The following is a 23,889-nucleotide window of genomic DNA, read 5'->3' as shown; positions in this document are numbered from 1 at the left end:
GTCGTTTGACCGCGGAACCATTACGCACGCATGCAATGATCCTGGGTGTAGACAGCAGAGGAGTATTTAGAGGGCAAGTTGGTCAGGATGATATCTAAAAGGGCTCCCATGGTTATGGATTTAGGGTTGTACCTAGTAGGTTCCTTGATAATTTGTGTGAGATTGAGGGCATAAGTGTTGGGTGTTAAGCATGTCCCAGTTTAGGTCACCTAACAGTACGAACTCTGAAGATGGATGGGGGCAATCAACTCACATATTTTCATAACTGTATGGTTGGTTAAGAGCTTATAAGTAAGGATTTCACTGAAGTGTCTACACCTGATGTGTTCGGTGCATGTGACAAACACAATTAGATTTGATTTGAAGTGCATTTAAGAGATGGAGGAACATATTTGAATTGGTAAACTACCAGAGGATGAAAAATGGCATTCTCCAGGGAAGCCTGAATCTGAAAATAGTATCTTACAAATAATGTTTCATATTTCCCTATTACTTGCAAGGTATATGTAGTAGTTATGAGTCCTTACCATTAACTGGATATTTCTTCATATTCTGTCTTTTGCACCAAGTGCAGGGCCGCTTACAATTGGCCCAGGGTCGTCATGTTAAAATAAGAATTTGCTCTTAACTGATTTGTCTAGTTAAATAAAACAATGCTCAGGCTCGTCTCATCTTTTGAGAACTGTACTGTTGCTTTAAAATGTGTCAGGCTGCCCTGTTGTTGCTGAGCTGGAAACCCCGTACTTTCTGAAGGGACCCAATATGGCTGAACGCACACAGGGGGGGTAGTTGGCAATTATCTGTGCAATATGACGGACATTAATGTTTAATAACGTTAGTATGTGAAACGTAACATTGATGGAGTTATACGATTACAGCTGGTTGATCTGCCTAATTTTTGAGTGCAAGAATACCTCGTAAGGAGAGAGACTGGTCTCTCTGCGGCCCAGAGCCAGAACATGGCGGAACACTTGGGAAAGAAATAGCTAGCAGCTAACGGTATTATCAAGAGACACCTAGCTAGCTGTTCCGAAACGTCGGGGGCTACATTGGACAACACTGGTTGTAAACGGGCAATAATATAACCGGTGCATAGTATTTATCGCTATTTAACAATTGACTGTTTTCATACGATGTTTAATGTAGCTAGGCAGTTGGCTGACTAGCTAACTTGCTAGCCAGAGATCTAGCCCACTACGGTAGTTACAGAAGCTAGCATACAAAAATCACCTCACTGTAGCTGAAGTCTGAGGATATAGCCAGGTGATCTTACCTGAATGTTTACCTTTGAAACATTCTCGTCATACTTATTAGTTAGTCTGTGCTGTTTCTGGAGGATAATGCGAACCTCACTAGCAAGTCGGTTATGTTAAACAGCGCGACTTGATCATGCGTCGTGCATTTCTAGTCTGCGAAAGACATGTTTTGCGGAAGCCAGCTAAGGTTAGTTATCTGTAGGAAGTTACAATTAGCCAACAGCCAAACCCAAGTAATCTAGCTACTGTTTTTGAAAGCGAAAGTGGATCTAGTTATCCTCATACAAGGAAGTCGGTAGAGTTGCGGCGCAAGGTAAATACATCGGCGGGGGAAGCGGCCACGAACACCTGCCAAGATGACGGATACCCGCCGCCGAGTCAAAGTGTATACTCTCAACGAGGACAGACAATGGGATGACCGCGGTACGGGACACGTCTCCTCCGGTTATGTGGAGAGGCTGAAAGGCATGTCTCTGCTGGTGCGAGCGGAGAGCGATGGTGAGTCAGGTATAAGTATTGTTACTACTCTAATACCCTCAACCATTGGTTTAACTCTTTGTTCTGATCATTTCATGAATCATGTTGTTGATAACACCTAACTTGTTAGCAGTAAACAAACTATATCGTTTGTGTGAAGTATTATAGTAGTTTTTGTGTACTCTTATTTAGACTGTCAAAAAATGAGCCTTGATATCTAGTGAGTGGGTGGTCCATTAAGCCCTTGACATCATAAACAAGGCACTAACCCTAAATTCCCATATTGTGCACTGATAGACGAAAAAACATAGCTCGACTGGATCATGGAATGTCCCCCATCTCTTTCCTCCAGTTGTATTGAGCCATCACGCTGTTGTAAACTTTCTCAGTTCAAGAAGTCTGTCAACGCCTTGCACTTATGCCATGTTCGAAACAACTGAAGTCTAAAAAATAGTGATCTTCGGGGCGGAAAGTGGGAGCTCTAGAAAAAGGCCAGAGTTCCCGAGTTGGGATTCCAAGTTGGATGACCATTCAAATCAAGTTTTCACAGCGGGAACTACATTTTTTCAGAGTTCCCAATTGTTTTGAACGCGCAGAACTCTGAGATTTCCTGAGGTCCCAGTTGTTTTGAATGTGGCATTACATAACCACACTGTCCTCACAGCCTCCCAAAGAGGGTTTTGAGATACACAACTCCCAATTTAGCACCTCTCTGTCCTGTTTATAGCAGTAACCTGCCTCCCCTTTCGAAGTCTTTGTGCAAACTGCGAAACTGCACATTCGTTGTTAGTGTAATAACATACTGTGTTTTTTCTCATCCCTCAGGTTCCCTACTGCTCGAGTCGAAAATCAACCCAAACACAGCCTACCAGAAACAACAGGTCAGTCACTTGCTTGATGAAGACACTTGAATATGAGCATTATGTGGTCTATGACCTGGTCCATGTTCATTAGGCACCAAATGGAAGAAACTGGGAGGAAATTCCTGGAGCTGGTCACATAAGAAACATCTGTGTTTTCAGACACCGCATGCCCTAATGAACACGTTGCTAACTTTTTTTTCCCTTCTCTTGTCCTTTCAGGACACATTGATAGTGTGGTCTGAGGCTGAGAACTATGACCTGGCCCTCAGCTTTCAGGAGAAGGCCGGCTGCGATGAGATCTGGGAGAAAATCTGTCAGGTTGGTAACCTTATATTCCTGTGTGTATGTATAAGTTGAAGGGGAATCATGCTCAACTCTGTTTTGTGGCCAGATGCCCCAAATCCCCAAATAATGAAGGAAAATGGGTTAGCACTAACTTGACAAAGTGACAGCAGATACTTTGATTTCAAAAATCATGGCTTAAAAGTAGGATCATGCTTGTTCTTGTTTAACAAATATCTTCATGCATTGTGTTTTGACTTGTCTCTCTGTTCTGTCCCTCATGTTGTGTTGTTATAACTCCGATCTCCAACAGGTCCAGGGCAAGGACCCATCAGTGGACATCACACAAGAGCTGGTGGACGAGTCGGAGGAGGAGCGCTTTGACGACATGTCCTCCCCGGGCCTCGAACTCCCTCCCTGCGAGCTGGGCCACCTTGAGGAGCTCGCCGAGCTCGTGGCCTCATCCCTCCCCTCCCCCTTACGCCGCGAGAAACTAGCCCTGGCTGTGGAGAACGAGGGCTACATCCGCAAGCTCCTGGAGCTCTTCCGCCAGTGCGAGGACCTGGAAAACGCAGACGGCCTCCACCACCTATACGAGATCGTCAAGGGCATCTTCCTGCTAAACCGCACGGCCCTCTTCGAGGTCATGTTCTCTGAGGAGTGCATCATGGATGTGATTGGCTGCCTGGAGCATGACCCTGCGCTGGATGGGTTGCCGCGGCGCCACCGCGACTTCCTCACCAAGACGGCGCGCTTCAAGGAGGTCATCCCTATCGGTGACCCCGAGCTGCGGGCCAAGATCCACCAGACGTACCGCGTGCAGTACATCCAGGACATGGTGCTGCCCACGCCGTCGGTGTTCGAGGAGAACATGCTCTCTACATTGCACTCGTTCATCTTCTTCAACAAGGTGGAGATTGTGGGTATGCTGCAGGTGAGGTCGGGGCGTAGGGAGCATAGTAGAATACACATGCAAGTAAGGTTGGGAGGTATCCAGATTTTCATACTGTTCCGTTACCATACTGGGATGTACGGGATTACCGTCAGTGTACACAAGGGGCGCTATTTCTTTCCAAAAGTGTTTGTAGATAGCCATCTCTGTGGAAATGCAAGAGTGTTTGGTAAGTGAGTTAAGACACAGGTGACACAAGGAGCCAGATGTTTCACCGGATGTATAAATCTGAAGCATCAGGTTGGCATTTCCACTCGCCACCAAATATAGTGATGAGAGGAAGCCAAGTGGCCGGAAGTGGGAGAAGATTTATTTTGTTCGACATTCTGCTCATTTTCTCAATACAATTTTGTGTTCCCAAAACTAGAATTTGTAAGTTACTAACAGAGTGGACTAAGTTTTTTGTAGACTTTTAAAGCTACATTTTTTTGCATTGTGTAGAAGTGCAAGAGCCAATTGAGTTATTGCACTTGCAAACTTCAGAATAGGTGTTCCATAACGGAAATATACAAATACATGCAAGAATGCACCAATAGGATCTTGGCTCTGCCCACCACCTTGCTTGTTCTTCCCACTGATTAATTTGCTCCCATTGGAAACAACAGACGTGGTCTATCTTGGGTTACTTATTTAAAAAAATCTTTGGTTACGTTGCTTGATGGATACGTAGACAGGTTGGTTGTTTTGCAACAAAACTGATGTGTGCGCAACAATGGGTTAAAACAGACTGGGTTGGTTTAGATTGGTTTACATGTCAACAGTGATCCCAGAAATGTTCCATATGCACAAATTGCTTTTCTTTCATTTTCTGTTCAACTTTTGTTTACATCCCTGTTAGTGAGCATTTCTCCTTTGCCTAGATAATACATACACTTGACAGGTGTGGCATATCAACAAGCTGAGTAAACAGCATGATCATTACACAGGTGCACCTTGTGCTGGGAAAATAAGGCCACTTTTAATGTGCCGATTTGTCACACAATGCAACAATGTCTCAAGTTCTGAGGGAGCGTGCATTTGGCATGCTGACTGCAGGAATATCAGCCAGAGCTGTTGCAAGAGAATTGAATGTTAATTTCTCTACCATAAGCCACCCCCAATGTCGTTTCAGAGAATTTGGCAGTATGTCCAACCGGCCTCACAGCCGCAGACCATATGTATGGCGTTGTGTGAGTGAGCGGTTTGCTGATGTCAATGTTGTGAACAGAGTGCCCCATGGTGGCGGTGGGGTTATTGTATGGGCAGGCATCAGTTACGGACAATTGCATTTTATCAATGGCAATTTGAATGCACAGAGATACCGTGACGAGATCCTGAGGCCCGCTGTCGCGCCATTCATACACCGCCATCACCTCATGTTTCAGCATGATAATGCACGGCCCCATGTCGCAAGGATCTGTACACAATTCCTGGAAGCTGAAAATGTCCCAGTTCTTCCATGGAATGCATAGTCAGACAGGTATTGAGCAGGTTTGGGATGCTCTGGATCAACATGTATTCCAGTTCCTGCCAATGTCAGCAACTTTGCACAGCAATTGAAGAGGAGTGGGACAACATTTCACAGGCCACAACCAACAGCCTGATCAACTCCATGTGAAGGAGATCGTGCTGCATGAGGCAAATGGTGGTCACACCAAATACTGACTTGTTTTGTTTTTTGAAGGTATCTGCAGTGGTGTAAAAATACTGACGTAGGTCAAGTGGGTACTTTATCTACTGCTGGGTATCTGTCACCAACAGATGCATATCTGTATTCCCAGTCATGTGAAATCCATAGATTAGAGCCTAATGAATTCATCTAAATTGAGGGAATTTCCATATGAACTGTAACTAAGTAAAAACGTTGAAATTGTTGCATATTGTTTATATTTTTGTTCAGTATTATTTTCCACAATGTGTTTTTGTCTCAGTTGTTGGTCAGCTAGGTAGCATTTTTTTTGTTGGCATATTAATGTTGACAGAAAATCAGTCAACACCTCAAAGTAAGAACAAGATAAAACTAGCTGAAATGAGGCACCTACGATTCCCCACATGGCAGCTTCTTGTCTTTTTGGCTATCATAAAAATTCATAACAAAAGCACGACTTCCGACACCATGGATGTGCTCACATAATTTTTGTGACGTTGTCAGCCAATCCGTCTGTAGCTCATGCTCATCAGGCACCAAATGAAAGAAAACGGACTGAAGCAGGAAGGCCGCAGCTGGGCATGTCCAATAAAAGAAAAAGCACATTTTCATTTTCTGTCACAAAACATTAAACAAACAAAAAAACGTCTGTGTGCCCTAAACAACAAGACTCTGGTTAAGACGATACAGCTACACACTCTATGTGAAGGTCTGACTGAAATGAAAAATGGTCAAACTGTCATGAACACTTCTCAAAGGTCCTTTATCTAGAGGCTTCTGTTTTTTGAATGTCCTCTCATGCCTCTAACCTGGCCAGTCTGTCACCTGCAAGTCGGGGTTGTGTTCAGAAGGCACAAAAAACTACAATGTGTTCGTATTGGACAGGGACAGATAGTACATCCTGTTTTTCAAAATGTTTTCTCCTGTTTTGTGCCTACTGAAATAACCCCAGGGAGTCGGGCATGGTGGGACAGCTAAACAGCAGACCAACTGCCAAAATGTCTGAAATTAGACACTATAGTGCAGTGATGCAAGCGACAGCTAGAAGTTGCCTTCATAGACACAGCTCTAGGATCAGCTTACCCGTTTCCAACCATAACCATTTGGGAGTCAAAACAAAGAATTGGCAGTATATCAGTGTACATCTTTCATGTTCTCTTCTTTTTTTCCTTTCCCCTCCCTCGCTCAGGACGACGAGAAGTTCCTGACAGACCTCTTTGCACAGCTCACAGATGAGGCTACCGACGATGACAAGAGACACGAACTGGTATGCCAACTGACAGCAGCGCGGGCACAAATGTTTTTTTTTTACACCTGACATATCCCCACCTTCCTTACACACTATAGTCTTTCTCCCCGGCTGATTTTCGGGGCTAACAATGGTAAGAAATAATACAAAATACTGCAAAGTTTCCTAATGCCTAGAAGTGTTTATTAGACCTATGGTTCTAGGGATGTAACGATTCCCTCGGTCCTCAGTTCCAATGTTTAAGATCCAATGCATCGGTCTGCGGGAGCCCAATCACATCCAAATGTGAAGCATGCAGTGGTCAGAAAACCCATTCAAACATTAACAATGCGCACACTGCAGAGTGCGCGAGACAGCTGCTCACCCCAACGAGAGGCCTATCCCTGTTCTAGGCTATTTGTACATTTGCGGGGCACCTTCAGAATTGCTGCTTGTAAAATGGCTTTTGCATTATCAAATCATGGGTTTTATTATTTGAGTGACAACCAACGTAATTTGCTGAGACATTGTTACCTTTGCCCAATGCGCTGTAGAAAATAGTTTTTTACCAGGGTTGTGTAGCCTACCGGAGTGGATACAACTCACATCCAACTGCTGATTGGGGTTTTCAATAATTAAGATTGTATTTAGATTGTTCAGGTTCGCCATAAGATGTTGATTTGCTTTAAACATTGTATTTGGTCCTTTTTACCCGAACAGGGTAATTTCATAAAGGACATCAATGATTTTTGTGAGCTGTGCGTGGTCACATTCATTGGTCAGAGTGGGATAAAAGACGGTAAAATCCAAAGTTGCATTTGATTAATTAGTTAAATTTCTGAAGATAAATATGGACATAGTACTAGCTCATCAAATTGTTTCATCTGTAGAAATGTCAAGTTAATCAGTGGGTGATGATGATTTCAGAAAAAAACTATGGGGGGACAAAAGCCTAAATTGCCCCCACCCCAGGGGTGTTAGATGCTCAGCCTGCCCTATGGCTCTGCTCAGGTGCCTACACACACAGACACTGAGTGCCACGCAGCTTAAGCTGAAAGTACACTACAGACTTTTGTCCCCGATTTAGCTGTCCCAGACAAGTTTTTGAGATCGGAGACAAATTACCCATGTTGTTGCCAACTTGAGACTCTCGGTCGTCACTGACACTTATTTAATGTGATCGGGTCAGAGACGCAATCTGAGGGCTACCAATCCTGTCTTTGAGCAGTTCCAGACGTCCCGATGTTTTCAAACCTGTTTGTTTTCAAACCTTGCTTCTACACCTGCATTGCTTGCTGTTTGGGGTTTTAGGCTGGGTTTCTGTACAGCACTTAGAGATATCAGCTGATGGAAGAAGGGCTTTATGAATAAATTTGATTTGATTTTATCGGCACAACCTGCAATACTCTTGGGTTGCGCATCTCGCACTTCAAATTTTTGGCAATGGTAATCAGCAATAGCCACTTAGAGCTCACCAGAGAAGAAGCCAGTGGGGAGATGTTTCGCTTCACCCAGAATGTGTTTACTCAAGCATAACACCAAGTATGCCTTTGTCAGTAATGTAAAGTACTTAAGTAAAAAATACTTTAAAGTACTTAAGTAGATTTTTAGGGTATCTGTACATTACTATTTATATTTTGGACTACTTTTACGTCACTACATTCTTAAAAATATATATTTTACTTTTTACTACATACATTTTCCTTGACACCCAAAAGTACTTGTTACATTTTGAATGCTTAGCAGGACAGGAAAATGGTCAAATTTACACTTATCAACTGAACATCCCCGGTCATCCCTACTGCCTCTGATCTGGTGGACTCACTAAACACACATTCATTGTTTGTAAATTATGTCTGAATGCTGGAGTGTGCCCCTGGCTATTTGTAAATAAATAAAAACAAGACACTTGTGTCTTCTAGTTTTCTTAATATAAGGAATTTTAATTATTTATACTTAAGTATATTTTAGCAATTACACTTACTTTTGATACTTAAGTATATTTTAAACCAAATACTTTTAATCAAGTAGAATTTTACTATGTGACTTTTATTTCAGTCGTTTTCTATTAAGGTATCTTTACTCTTACCCAAGTATGACAACTGCAGTGTTATTCAATTCAAAATGTTGGCTACAAAATTGAGGCTGCTTTGAGCCACCACTCGTTAACGTAGCTAAAAATCTAATCACATGGCATTGTGTTCGTGAGACAGTGTGGAGAATCCCCACGACTAAGTGAAGAGTCTTGTCGTGTGTGTGACACCCCGTCTGCATCTAGATGCGTATCGAATCGTTCATGAAAGGAGAGTTGCACATCCTTATGCTTCCTGGTCGTGGGAATCCAAAGGGGATGCAGCACGTGTTTTGTTTTTTCCCCTTCCACGCACACACTTCATTCAAATGATCAGCTCATCATTAAGCCTTTAGTGAAGGGGTGTCAAACGCATTCCATGGAGTGTTAGCAGGTTTTCCCTTGTACTTGATCAATCATTTAAGGTGATTGATTTGTTAGGAACTCCCCGTCACCTGGCTGTCTAGGTCTTAATTGGGCACGAATTGAAAGGAAATAACAAAAACCAGCAGACACTCGGACGTCCATGGAATGTGTTTGACACCCCTGCTTAAGTTCAATCAGCTGTGTTCCTGCTAGGGCGAAAACAAAACTGGGCTTGGAGACACTGCATTAGACAATTAAAATAAACGCACGTAGCAAATGAGACATGCAAATTAAATAATTGAGGATGATGCCAAAAAGTCTTACTTAGGATAGTCCTATTTTTAATTTTATTTAACCTTTTTATTTAACTAGGCAAGTCGGTTAAGGAATTCTTATTTACAATGGCCAAACCCGGACGACACTGGGCCAATTGTGCACCGCCCTTTGGGACTCCCAATCACGACCGGTTGTGATACAGCCTGGATTGGAACCAGGGTGTCTGTAGTGACGTCTCTAGCACTGAGATGCAGTGCCATAGACCGCTGCACCACTCTGGAGCCCAGATAGTTAGCCAATGACTAACACAAAGCATTGTTTTCCCCGCAGGTAAACTTTCTAAAGGAGTTCTGCGCCTTCTCACAAACGTTACAACCTCAAAACAGAGACACCTTCTTCAAGACTCTGTCAAACATGGGAATTCTCCCTGCACTAGAGGTTATACTGGTGAGTGCCCACACACACACACAAGCCCTAGCCCCAACCTGTGTAAATTCCACCTAGCCTATTTGAGGGCAAGGTGGACCTTATTGCTTATACCAATTACCTACACAGTTATTTAAGGTCTACATGGATGGAATATTGTACTCAAACTCACTGCTTTGTATTCCTTAGCTGTCTTTTCCGATGTTATTCTCCTCTGTTCTGATTGTTCATATTGGATTCCGTTGTGAATATTGTGTGTGCCGTCAGGGGATGGATGATGTGCAGGTGCGCGGCGCAGCCACCGATATCTTCTCCTATCTGGTGGAGTACAACCCCTCTATGGTACGAGAGTTTATCATGCAGGAGTCCCAGCAGAACGACGATGTGAGTACAGCTCTTTTACCTGCACACCTCCCTCATGCAGTAGGACAACAGAGATAGGAATCTGAGTTTTCGACTATGGACATGGGACATATATTAAATGCAACAAAACAAACAGACTTCTGTAGGCTACAGACAGACACATTTTGGCAGGTGAGATGTATTTTTCACCAGCAACGTTGGTTGGTGATCCTGGCTCCAGAGTTTGAGCATTTCAGTCAAGTATGATCACATTTTGTCAAATGAATGCTACAGGAGCTGTTTTCAAAGTATTTTGATGGTGGGTGCAGTTTTTTGTTTCATAGCTGGTAAATTCATCTCCGTCAAAGAACTACGAATCCTATATAGTCTGTCCCATCTCACACTGCAATCTCACAGGCACAAACAAGTCTTTTACCATGGAAACCTCGCGTACTTAAAGGGCAAGGTGAACATTTTTGTCTCGTCTTTGATATTTTGGTTCAAAGGAACAAAAAATGTAACTAAATACTATACCACATTTACTTGAAATGCATGTTATTGTTTTTGATGCATTACAGAGCATGCTCATCAGTTTTATTGGTTTAATTATAGTGAGATATATTTTAGCTGGTAATTTTTTTTATATCTACCTGCCACAGTGGCTAATGAAACAAAAAGTACATTTTAGGCCCTGAATGTAAATGCTGCTTGTGTGTGCTAAAGCACATCAGACATTTACAGTATTCATCTAGGCCTAAATTAAAATGTATGTAAACATGCAATCAGTATTTATTATAAAGTTAAGTGAATTTAAGTTAATATTTCAGTGTTCTGATCAGCGATCTACCTCCATTCCCGACGTGTTCATATCTCTGAGGTCCTACCGTATGGTAATTTAAGCAGTTTCTAACGAACTTGCTTCTGCCCTTTGAGGCGTTGCAGTCTGACTGTATGTCGCCAAGCCTGTGTCATGAGGAGCGGAGAGTGACAGGGCTTAATGTTGGTGCCACAATACTTTATTTTTCCATAGGAAAACACAAAGCAGACTAAAAAAATATATATACCTATAGCTTGGAAAATAAACAAATGTGATTCTGGGTGACAACCTAAGGCTTCTTATTTCCAACATTAGGATCGTTTTCCTCTGAAATATTGTCTGCTTCATGTTTTGTTTCCTTGCCAAGAAACCTTTTTGAGTATCGCAAAACTGGTACCAGGTCCTAGAACAGTGGGGCTCTGAGTGATTGACAGAACAATCACATGACCATCTGAGAAAATAACTTCTTTTTTAATATTTTATAAACCTGAAAGGACCTGGGCTCAGTCCTAAACTTAACCCCAACCTTGGATAGTTAGTGGTCTTGTTTTGTGGCTTCGTTGTATTCTTTAATCATCATTCAGATCTTAGTGCACAATTGTCACAAAGGTGTCAGGAATATTTCTGCCATTGAAATCTTTGGGAGGTCCATCTTAGCATTTCAGGTAACAAGCGTGCCTTTTAAAAGTACATTTGTGGAATTTCTTTCCTTAATCGTTTGAGCCAATCAGTTGTTGTGACATGGTATACAGAAGACAGCCTTATTTGGTAAAAGACCAAGTCCATATTATGGCAAGAACAGCTCAAATAAGCAAAGCAAAACTTTGCTTTAAGACATGAAGGAGAGGGCCTCCTGGGTGGCGCAGTGTTAAGGGCGCTGTACTGTAGCGCCAGCTGTGCCACCAGAGACTCTCGGTTCGCGCCCAGGCTCTGTCATAACCAGCCACGACCGGGAGGTCCGTGGGGCGACGCACAATTGGCCTAGCGTCGTCCGGGATATCCTCGTCTCATCGAGCACCAGCGACTCCCGTGGCGGGCCGGGCGCAGTGCGCGCTAACCAAGGTTGCCAGGTGCACGGTGTTTCTTCCGACACATTGGTGCGGCTGGCTTCCGGGTTGGATGCGTGCTGTGTCAAGAAGCAGTGTGGCTTGGTTGGGTATCGGAGGACGCATGACTTTCAACCTTCGTCTCTCCCGAGCCCGTACGGGAGTTGTAGCGATGAGACAAGATAGTAGCTACTAACAATTGGATACCACGAAAAAAGACATGAAGGACAGTCAATCCTGAACATTTCAAGCACACTCGCAAAAACCATCACGCACTATGATGGAACCGGCTATGATGAAACCATCAAGCACTATGCTGAAACTGATGAAAGCCACCATTGTGTATGATGCAGGCAGCTCATCATGCCACAACGAAACCAGATGTCGTTTTTGAAATATTTTTCATTTAGCTTTTTTTGCTAACAAAAAGAATACATAGACAAACACAAACGACTTAATGTTTACATCTAATTGTTGTGTTTGTCTAGACAATTTTATTTTTATTTGACAAAATATTTAAATGATAAAACATTTAATGGGTATCTCACCACACCCCCATATGCCTTGCCTTGGAAGTATGCAGACAGATGGATGAAAAGCACACTTGCATTGTAAAACTTCTGACAGCCAGCTTTCTAACTCGGCCCTTCACTTTTGGACTGGCTCAAATAGGATTCCCTCGACATTGCTCTGATGTTCAAAAGCTTTCAGGTCAACATTTTGTGAAACAGTATAAAACTTAAGTTGCATATATTTGAAAAGGTCTACATTGGTCAGTCCAAAATTGCTTTTGAATTCTGTCATGGAAATAATTGTATTGCCTATTACTGGTTCGTTTACAGTTTCTATGCCTTTAGTTTTCCACGTGGGCCAATTTGTCTGTGAATTCTGAAAAGCTATCCAAATATATTTCCAAAGGGGGTGTTTTTAGGGAGTGATATTGGTTCTCGTAGAATCCGTTTAATTTTCTAAACTGTAAAGTTGTTCATGTTCTTAGCTCCATCCTTTGAAACCAGACACGTGAAAAGATTCTGGGGATGAGCATGCGTATCTTCAATATGTACCCATTGTTCCTCTTTAGTGCATTTAACAATAAAAAAAAGAAGCCTTGCTTGGTGAAAAGATACAATTCCAAATCTGGAAGGTTAAAACCACCTTTAAATTTAGCGACATGTAAAACTTTCCTATTTATTCTGAGTTTTATGAATTCTCTTATGGCAGAGTATATTTTTTGAAAGAATGTTTTCGGTGGGGTAATTGGTACTACTGAAAGTAAGTATTAACTTTGGGAGCCATGCCATTCTAGGGGTTTGTTCCGCATGTATGTTTTATGGGGATTATTCCATTTAATTATATCTGATTTCATGTTGGATGTCATTGTTTTTAATGAAACTGATTGCAATTTTGTATTTTTACCTTTTGACGTCTCACACAGATGTTATGCCTCATGAACAGTCTTCACCTAGAGTCTGCTAAGAGGTTTAAAGTACCATATTCATTCAGTTTGAAATTCTGGACATAAGCTAGCATGCTCTTCAAACCAGCCAGCCAGGTAAACTACCAAGCAACATAGGGTAGTCCACAATATTTCATGGCATCCGGGGCGTCTTCCTACGAGTCGCCTATGTGTTTTGAATGCTAGTGGCGAATTTGCTTCTAGACTCTGATCTTCAGCCAGTTTTACATTTCCCCCACCAATGGTCCCTTGGTGTCTCCCAGGACATCCTGCTGATCAACCTGATCATCGAGCACATGATCTGTGACTCGGACCCGGAGCTGGGCGGCGCCGTACAGCTGATGGGTCTGCTACGCACCCTGGTCGATCCTGAAAACATGATGGCCACCGCCAATGTGAGTAGATCGGCTCGCTTCTGACCTTTTTCCTTACCCCTTTCACCCTGATAACATGCTGGTCATGGCCAATGTAAGTCTCACAATGCCCCCCTCCCCCCGAGAGAGTGGCTTGAATTTGAATTGACCCTTAGCTCCTAGTCCTTGGGCAGGATCTAAATCCCACCAGGCATACTTCCTAGAGGCTCCGCTACCGTTTTGTGACTTCACTTGGCACCACACCTGGGGCTTCGCACAGAGATTTCGCTGCATTCCATAATTTGAAACTAAGGAGATCACTTGGTACAAGTGTAAACCAAACCCAACTTACTCTCTAGGCACTTCCTTCAGGTCATGTGTGTTTTGGTGAAACCCTTTTCACTTGGAGGGTTTGCATCTCATGGTTTGACTCTCCTCCTCCTGCAGAAAACGGAGAAGACAGAGTTCCTGAGCTTCTTCTACAAGCACTGCATGCATGTCCTCTCTGCTCCTCTACTGGCCAACACCACGGATGACAAACCCAGTAGAGGTGTGTCCCCTGTGTGTGTGCAGAGAAACAATGTTTTACCTGCATCCAAATGAACCAGAAATACACTATAAGATATATGTGTGTGTGAGTGTCCTGTTATTGTCAGGATGACTGGCACACTCACTTAAAGTTGTATATACAGTATCTGATGCGAGCAGGTACAATTTAGCGTTCTGTCACACGTACGCGCATGCATGCACACCCGAGATGAGCCACCATATGTCAGTGCTCTGAGATGAATGAATGACCTCTTACACAAGTACACACACACACACACCATATGAGCCACTGTATGTCTGTGTGAGTGCTTCATGTTTGTTATGAACAACCACACCGTTAACCACCTCCCTGTATCCCCTCCAGATGACTTCCAGACGTCTCAGCTGCTGGCGCTGATCCTGGAGCTGCTGACGTTCTGCGTGGAGCACCACACCTACCACATCAAGAACTACATCATCAACAAGGACATCCTCCGTAGGGTCCTGGTGCTCACTGCCTCACAGCACGCCTTCCTGGCCCTCTGTGAGTCCTCTATACACACACACAACATAACGTTCAGCTCGCCAATAACCCGTCACTATATCCTCACCAAGCCTGTGTTGTATCTTTCTGCATCACCACCACACTCTAGACCTTTAAAACACCTTCCTCTTTCTATTCCAATATCTCACACACACTTGCTGAGTCTCTCTCTGTGCTGACACTCAGGAGAGAACTGTAACATCTGCACACTCTACGAGTTGGTTGGAACATTGTTTCTGTATCAACTTGATAACAGTGAAAAGGTGAATGTGTGTCAAACTCCTCCAGGCGCGCTGCGCTTCATGAGGCGGATCATCGGGCTGAAGGACGAGTTCTACAACCGCTACATCATGAAGAACTTCCTGTTTGAGCCGGTGGTCAAGGCCTTCCTCAACAACGGCGCCCGCTACAATCTCATGAATTCAGCCATCATCGAGATGTTTGAATATGTCCGCGTGGTGAGCATTTCTTCGCTTCCAATGTCTCCTGTGTTTGTGTTTGAACTTTTATTGTAAAAAAAATTATATCACGAAAGAAAGTATAAATGGTAACCTACTCCTAGCGGCCTTACTTTTGACAATATCACCTCTGCTTAGACAGAACAAAACATAAGCTGAGCAAGAATGGTATGGTCTTTCTCTCTTCTCTTTCCTCCTCTATACGCTACCGTTCTCCCCAGGAGGATGTGAAGTCCCTGACGGCCCACATAGTGGAGAACTACTGGAAGTCCCTGGAGGATGTGGACTACGTGCAGACCTTTAAAGGACTGAAGCTGCGCTATGAACAGCAGAGGGAGAGGCAGGACAACCCCAAACTGGACAGGTTCATATATTGTTTTTGTGTTTATTTATTGTCATGTGTCCATTGTTTTTACTATGTGCTGCAAAAATGAATTGCACCTCTGGGATAAGAAAGACCACTCTAAGACTGAGGGGGAAGGGTGATGGGATCAAATCACATTTATTTATATAGCCCTTCGTACATCAGCTGATATCTCAAAGTGCTGTACAGAATCCCAGCCTAAAACCCCAAACAGCAAGCAATGCAGTTGTAGAAGCACGGTGGCTAGGAAAAACTCCCTAGAAAGGACTAAACCTAGAGAGGAATCAGGCTATGTGGGTTGGCCAGTCCTCTTCTGACTGTGCCGGGTGGAGATTATAACAGAACATGGCCAAGATGTTCATAAATGACCAGCATGGTCAAATAATAATAATCACAGGCAGAAGAGTTGAAACTGGAGCAGCAGCACGGCCAGGTGGACTGGGGACAGCAAGGCGTCATCATTTCAGGGAGTCCTGAGGCATGGTCCTAGGGCTCATGTCCTCCGAGAGAGAGAAAGAAAGAGAGAATTAGAGAGAGCATACTTAAATTCACACAGGACACCGGTTAAGAGACAGGAGAAGTACTCCAGATATAACAAACTGACCCTAGCCCCCCGACACAAACTACAGCAGCATAAATACTGGAGGCTGAGACAGGAGGGGTCAGGAGACACTGTGGCCCCATCCGAGGACACACCAGGACAGGAGATGGCTGGATGGATAGATGAAATACATATTCTGCTAGTGATGTTTGGGGTTGGTAGTGGGCGTTCTAGCTGTAGTTTTGAAATGGCTGCCATTAGCTACAGTGGATTGTTGTCTTTGGCTTTAAACGATTCCAATTGGCTAGTGATACGGTCTTCTTTTGACTCGACTCAAGCTGATTGGCTTTATGAATGATTGTCAATTTTTTTACCTTTGGAATCCACATGTTTCTATCAATTTGCTATCCTTCATTTGTCTGTAACTCAACTCTGCAGTCATGCTCAAGTTGAACTGTTTGCCAACTCTCCTTACACAGCATGCGGTCGATCCTGAGGAACCACCGGTTCCGGCGTGATGCGCGAACCCTGGACGACGATGAGGAGATGTGGTTCAACGCGGACGAGGAAGAGCTTGAGGACTGCGAGGCGGTGGTGCCCCCCTCGGACAACAAGATCACCAAAGCGAGCGGTGGCGCCGGCGAGAATGAAGACCTCATGGACCCCATCAGCAAGTTCATGGAAAGGAAGAAACGTAGGTCGCAGGGAAAGAATGCATGAATTACTGACAGAACTGGGTCAAATGCATATGTGAAGTGCTGTTTTTTAAGGGGAGTTTAGATGCACTTGTTTTGGTTTGGAATTTGTACTTTTTTCTCGGTGCTCTGGGGAAATGAAATGAAGTGCATTTGAAGGTTGCTGATATACTCTGTACTGAGAAGAAAATAAGTTGTCTTGCGTCTTTAGAAAAAAGTAAAACTGACAGTCTACAACTGTCTGGATCTTTGTCTTTCTGTCGAACAGTGAAAGACTCAGATGACAAGGAAGTCCTGGGCAAGTCCAGTAGTCTGTCAGGCCGCCAGAGCCCCAGCTTCAAACTCTCCTTCTCCGGCTCCACCACCAAGACCAGCCTGTCCAGCCCGCCCGCATCGCTGTGCCCCGGCTCACCTGGGTCAGGGGCCAAGGGCTCGCCCCCGACAGCAGCCACAGTCACCACAAAGGTGGGTAGAATCACCAGACTAGTCTCCACGGGGACCTGGGTTGTGTTCATTAGGGCACAACAGAAAACATTTCAAATGTAAAATAGTTATTGGACAGTTCAAAGTTTGTCTGTTTTCTTCATTCTGTGCCTAAGAATGGAATGATTGTTTGGGGGTCGGAGTTTAGTTCTTACAAAAACACAGGGATTGTTTACCCAAAGTATAAAATTGACACATTTTGTTTCCTTACCTTGAAATCAGTCCGGAGAAGGACAGACTGCAATCCACACTTCGGGTTTGTTTGCCAAACCACTGCTAACAACCATTCACTTTTAAAATGTGCAAATGAAAAACCATTAGAAGTCAATTTACCCCAAACGCACGCTCCCTCTGAACTTGAGACATCTGTGACATTGTGTTATGTATGTAATTCTGCTGCCAATGTTTGTCTATGGAGATTGCATGGATGTGTGCTCGATTTTATACATCTGCCAGCAACAGTTGTGGCTGAAATAGCCAAATCCACTAATTTGAAGGGATGTCCACATGTATGTGGACAGTGCATTCGGAAAGTATTCAGCCCCCTTGACTTTTAAACATTTTGTTCAGTTACAGCCTTATTCTAAAATGGATTAAAACAAATGTATCATCAATTTACACACTACCCCATAATGACAAACCAAAACAGTTTTGCTTTAAAAAAAAATGTATTTACATAATTATTCAGACCCTTAAAATTCAGACTTAAAATTGAGCTCAGGTGAATCCTGTTTCCATTGATCATCCTTGAGATGATCAATTGATTGGACATGATTTGGAAAGGCACACACCTGTCCAAATAAGGTCCCCCTGTTGACAGTCCATGTCAAAGCACTGCAGCACTCCACCAATCAGGCCTTTATGGTAGAGTGGCCAGACTGAAGCCACTCCGTAAAAGGCACATGACCGCCCGCTTGGAGTTTGCCAAAAGGCAACTAAAGACTCTCAGACAATGAGAAATTAGATTCTCTGGTCTGATGAAAACAAGATTGAACTCTTTGGTCTGAATGCCAAGCGTCACGACTGGAGGAAACCTGGCACCATCTCTACGGTGAAGCATGGTGGTGGCAGGATCATGCGGTGGGGATGTTTTTCAGCGGCAGGGACTGGGAGAGTAGTTAGGATCGAGGGATAGATGAACGGAGAAAAATACAGAGTGAAGAATAGAGATCCTTGATGGAAACCTGCTCCAGAGCACTCAGGACCTCCGAATGGGGCGAAGGTTCACCTTCCAACAGGACAACAACCCAAAGCACACAGCCAAGATAACTCAGGACTGGCTTCGGGGCAAGTCTCTGAACGCTCTTGAATGGCCCGGACTTGAACCCGATCGAACGTCCAACCCGACAGAGCTTGAGAGGATCTGCAGAGAAGAATGGAAGAAACTCCCCAAATACAAATGTGCCAATCTTGTAGCGTCGTACTCAAGAAGACCTGGTTGTCTGCTTTCCAACAGACACTGGAAGACAAATTCACCTTTCAGCAGGACAATAACCTAAAACACAAGGCCAAATATACACGAGTTGCTTACCAAGATGACATCAAATGTTCTTAGTGGCCTAGTTACAGTTTTGACTTAGCATAGATTTTCAAGCCGATTTAACACTTAAACATTTTCAATTCAGGCTTTTACACAAAAAAATGTGGGATAAGTAACTGGGTATGAATACTTTCTGAAGGCCCTGTGTGTATATACTGTGTGTGTGTGTTTGTATTTTAACTCAGCAAAAATAGAAACGTCCCTTTTTCAGGACCCTGTCAATCAAAGATAATTCGTAAAAATTGCTAATAACTTCACAGATCTTCATTGTAAGGGGTTTAAACACTGTTTCCCATGCTTGTTCAATGAACAATAAACAATTAATGAACATGCACCTGTGGAACGGTTGTTAAGACACTAACAGCTTACAGACGGTAGGCAATTAAGGTCACATTTATTAAAGCTTAGGACACTAAAGAGGCCTTTCTACTGACTGAAAAACACCAAAAGAAGATGGTCCCTGCTAATCTGCATGAACGTGCATTAGGCATGCTGCAAGGAGGCATGAGGACTGCAGATGTGGCCGGGGCAATAAATTGTAATGTCTGTACTGAGACGCCTAAGACTGTGCTACAGGGAGACAGGATGGACAGCTGATCGCCCTCGCAGTGGCAGACCACGTGTAACAACACCTGCAAAGGATCGATACATCCGAACATCACACCTGCGGGACAGGTACAGGATGGCAACAACAACTGCCCGAGTTACACCAGGAACGCACAATCCCTCCATCAGTGCTCAAACTGTCCACAATAGGCTGAGAGAGGCTGGACTGAGGGCTTGTAGACTTGTTGTAAGGCAGGTCCTCACCAGACATCACCGGCAACAATGTTGCCTATAGGCACAAACCCACCCTCGCTGGACCAGACAGGACTGGCAAAAGGTGGTCTTCACTGACGAGTCGCGGTTTTGTCTTACCAGGGGTGATGGTTGGATTTGCGTTTATCGTCGAAGGAATGAGCGTTACACCAAGGCCTGTACTCTGGAGCGGGATCGATTTTGGAGGTGAAGGGTCTGTCATGGTCTGGGGCTGTGTGTCACAGCATCATCGGACTAAGCTTGTTGTCATTTCAGGCAATCTCAACGCTGTGCGTTACAGGGAAGAAAACCTCCCTCATGTCGTACCCTTCCTGTAGGCTCATCCTGACATGACCCTCTAGCACGACAATGCCACCAGCCATACTGCTCGTTCTGTGCGTCATTTTCTGCAATGGAATGTCAGTGTTCTGCCATGGCCAGCAAAGAGCCCGGATCTCAAGCCCATTGAGCACGTCTGGGACCTGTTGGATCGGAGGGTGAGAGCTAGGGTCCCCAGAAATGTCCGGGAACTTGCAGGTGCCTTGGTGGAAGAGTGGGGTAACATCTCACAGCAAGAACAGGCATATCTTATGCAGTCCATGAGGATGAGATGCACTGCAGTACTTAATGCAGCTGTTGGCCACACCAGATACTGACTGTTACCTTTTGACCCCCCCCTTTGTTCAGGGACACATTATTCCATTTCTGTTAGTCACATGTCTGTGGAACGTAATTCAGTTTGTCTGGTTTTGAATCATGTTATGTTCATACAAATATTTACACATGTTAAGTTTGCTGAAAATAAATGCAGTTGACAGTGAGAGGACATTTCTTTTTTTGTATGTATGTGGGTGGGTGTGTGTTTGAAAGAAAAGCAAAAAAAAATGTCCATAAAAACAACATTGATCATAAATACAGTGTAGACATTGTTAATGTTATAAATTACTATTCTGATCAATTTGACATTATTTGAATGGACAAAAAAATAGCTTTACTTTAACAAACAAGGACATTTCTAAGTGAATCCAAACTTCTGAACGTGTGTGTGTATAGGTTTTCACTCAAGGATTTCAATGGCTGAAAAGTCCTTGAAGTCCTCTTAAGGGGCTGATTCTGATGGGAATCAGACATCAGTTTGGGGGCTCCAAGATAGTAGCTTCCAGGCCTTAAGTTTTAGACCTCTGTTATGGTAAAGAGTTAAGTAGTTATTTTCTGTAAGAAATATAATCAAGATCAGATCTGAATACATGAATGACCCCGCCCCCACTTTCTCTTGTTCTTTCTCAGGTGGGGCTGGTGGACTACCCCGATGACGACGAAGAAGACGAAGAGGAGGTGGGTGGCGAGAGTAAAGAAGAGACTCCGCCCTTGTCCAAGAAGTCCAAGCTTAGCTCCTAATAAAAATACATTGTTCATGACTGCTTTCCACCGATCCCACGATAGACCCAACACAGGATGGAACAAACTCTGCTCAAACTGTTAAAACGAATACACAAACCCCCCCATGGTTTTCAATGGGTGCTTCTGTTAAGGAGCGGACTATGGATGGGAACGCGTCTCCTCCAACTAATCCCAATATACAAGTGCCAATCGGGAGGCCGCAGAGCTAGGAAGGAACGAACGGAAAAGAGAAAGGCAGAGATGGAAGACTATTACCGATAACGGCGTCAGATAAAAGGGGCAGGCTGACGATTTGTAATCTAACAAAGCTAAAATACAGCGGGAAATGACCACATAAACACACACATTCATCCACACACAGACTTAAATCCCAAAGAGCTTGTGTGCTCGGACCATGACCCCCAAACCCCCCCCCCCCCACTCAGGGAAGGACATCACAGCGACCCCCCTCCCCCAATGGGGCCGACCAATCAAGATGCAGAACCACTCACCCCCTACGCTGACTTCTCCACCCACTTCTGTTAATTTCTCTCTTCTCCCTCCACTACCCCCTCTTCTCATTTTTTTAAAGATGTTAGTTTCTAGGACCAGACTGCAGACCAACGGTGAAATCGCTGTCGTTGGTTTTCATTTTGATGATGTCATCACTGCTGTCGTCGTTGCTCAGCGGAAGTTCTTCCTCTCAATAGAGAAAAGCCAGCTGTTAATTTTTTTTCCTTTTAAATCACTCTCTTCTGTTTTTGTAAATGACAACAAAGAGACCTGCCTTTTACATGTTCAGGAACTTCTGTCTCACTTGAACAGGTTTTTAAAGACCGCAGTAGGTTGAGCTAGTTTTACCCTTTTTTTGCCCTTTGAAACTGCAGATTTTTTGGACAAAATAATTTGTAATCCTGTCTTGATTAAAGATTGAGTGGAATTAGATGTGATCAATTTTATCATATCTTCACTTTTTTTTTGAGTTTTGTTTTCCATTGTTCAGAAATATTTGGGACCATTAAAAATGATCTTTGCTGTATGATGTCCAACTACCTTTTGTGAGACTGAGATTGTGTTCACTGCACTGCTATGTTGCAGTAGCCTAGTCCCAGATCTGTTTGTGCTTGTCTTGTCAACTCCTATGGTGGCGTGACCATGACCATCAGAATCGGCAAGACTTTACACTTTTAATTTTTTGGGATGTTGAAAGGTGTAGTAGAATATTTTATTGTGAATGTGAAGTTTTTATAATTCATAAACTCATTTTTAGCAATTTTGTAATGGTTTGACTTGATAATGAGGTCAGTTATCTTTTTACAAGGGTGAACCTCAGTTGTTGTATGTCTGTACTGTCTCCACCAGGTGGTGCTCTCGTATCACAATACATGGAAAAGAGAAGAAATGTGGCTATATAGTCCTGTAAGGTCTTGAGGTGCACCATTTGTCCGTTCCGTTTTCTTTCTGCACCGGTTTTCTTTCTTTATAATTTATCTTAAGGTTCAGAATTCTACCAAAGTTTGTCATCACTAAAGTTCTACCAAAGCTCAACATTTTTTATATTTTCAATTTTGCAGGGAGTCTATGGGTGAGTTTAATGCTATAAATTCTATTCATCCCCAAGGTGAAATTATTGATGGTATCTACACTTTTTAAAAATGTTTTTATTTAAATGGTAAAACCAAGGATAGATGTGGGACTGATTAGTCATGTCTCCTTCCCCATTTCTATCTGTGCCTCGGCAGGTGCTGGAAGGATTCCCAAAAGCAAACAGCGACATGGGGTCACCTTAGCGCAGGTCGTATTATCCCACCTCATCACTTCAATAGCAGTCGGCTATCAAACCTCTGCTATTAATTAAAACCATCTGATTTAAACCCATCTGATCCCCAGAGGCTCAGCGTGCCCCTATTCACTTATTCACGCTGCCTATTTAAAACTCCAGTCACTACAAAGCTTTTTACAGACTTTGGAGTGAATGGACTTTTCAAAATTACCCCCCCCCACCACCACCAATGCTATGTCTATTCCCCAGCATGATGGTGTCAGTGTTTGTGAGTGACTGTGTGTTCTCCTTCGACTCCCTACCGGACTGGAGCGAGAGGGGCAGTCTGGTAGTAGCCAGGAGATGCCAGGTCTACTCGTCCGAAAGGCATGCCATCCCAACGCAAGGTTTTTGCCAAGACTCTTGCCCCCTTGCGTTGCCCGCCTGTGTGTCTGCCAGCCTGAAGGCATCCCCACTGGCGGAACTGCCAGCGTGCCGTGGACTTCCTGGCGTGGCACTGAATACCCTCTTTGACAGCTCTTTTGATTAGCACGACACCCATCTTCTCCTGCATTGCTGCCTCCAGTTTCGCAGACTGGGATAGTCTGACTGATCAGGAGCTGTTCGATAGTTTTTCGTGTCAAGGATGAACAAGGAACAGGAATGCATGTAACCACAACGTACCTGGTTCACTTGTACACTGTCTCCTAGGCCCTTTAGACCAGTGCTTTTCCTCGGATTTCCAGGTGGGCCCCCAAAGCAACATCCAGGCCCTCGTCTGGCATCACAATTATCAATTGGAGCCAAAGTCTTTCAGGCAGGGGAAAACCGGTGTACACTTATTGTCAGATCATCATCCTGTATCCAAACTACCCGAGCAGTGGTCCACAAACTTTTGGTAATGTAGCGTATCCTCATAATTCCCTTGCCAATAGGTTTGAAAACGTGGTCTCATGGG

General features: G+C 43.8%; 1 protein-coding gene across 3 annotated transcripts; it reads left to right on the top strand.

Moving 5' to 3' along the window:
* Nucleotides 1-730: 730 nt before the first annotated feature.
* On the top strand, nucleotides 731-22,717 carry LOC115139568 (serine/threonine-protein phosphatase 4 regulatory subunit 3-like). 3 transcript variants are annotated; one of them, XM_029677105.2, is made up of 15 exons: nucleotides 731-1,754; nucleotides 2,559-2,614; nucleotides 2,816-2,914; nucleotides 3,192-3,812; nucleotides 6,647-6,724; nucleotides 9,729-9,845; nucleotides 10,092-10,208; nucleotides 13,749-13,880; nucleotides 14,286-14,388; nucleotides 14,752-14,910; nucleotides 15,199-15,368; nucleotides 15,590-15,732; nucleotides 16,753-16,967; nucleotides 17,237-17,433; nucleotides 21,077-22,717. In XM_029677105.2, exons 1-15 carry the CDS (start codon nucleotides 1,613-1,615, stop codon nucleotides 21,185-21,187), a joined length of 2,460 nt encoding a protein of 819 aa, XP_029532965.1. In that variant the 5' UTR covers nucleotides 731-1,612; the 3' UTR covers nucleotides 21,188-22,717. The 3 variants fall into 3 exon arrangements, with proteins under 3 accessions (XP_029532965.1, XP_029532964.1, XP_029532963.1); XM_029677104.2 differs by having other exon boundaries at nucleotides 731-1,763; nucleotides 15,593-15,732; XM_029677103.2 differs by having other exon boundaries at nucleotides 731-1,763.
* Nucleotides 22,718-23,889: the final 1,172 nt, after the last annotated feature.

This window comes from Oncorhynchus nerka, linkage group LG13 (assembly GCF_034236695.1).
Source record: "Oncorhynchus nerka isolate Pitt River linkage group LG13, Oner_Uvic_2.0, whole genome shotgun sequence".
In the NCBI taxonomy this organism is placed as follows: Eukaryota; Metazoa; Chordata; class Actinopteri; order Salmoniformes; family Salmonidae; genus Oncorhynchus; species Oncorhynchus nerka.
The sequence above is the reverse complement of the archived record's forward strand: the minus strand, read 5'-3'. Positions and strand labels throughout refer to the sequence as shown.

Coding starts and splice junctions, on each gene's coding strand:
- LOC115139568 (XM_029677103.2), top strand. CDS start 1,613: ATGACGGATACCCGCCGCCGAGTCAAAGTGTATACTCTCAACGAGGAC. Junction 1,764..2,558: donor GGAGAGCGATGGTGAGTCAG/GTATAAGTATTG, acceptor CTCATCCCTCAG/GTTCCCTACTGCTCGAGTCG. Junction 14,911..15,198: donor GCACGCCTTCCTGGCCCTCT/GTGAGTCCTCTA, acceptor AAACTCCTCCAG/GCGCGCTGCGCTTCATGAGG.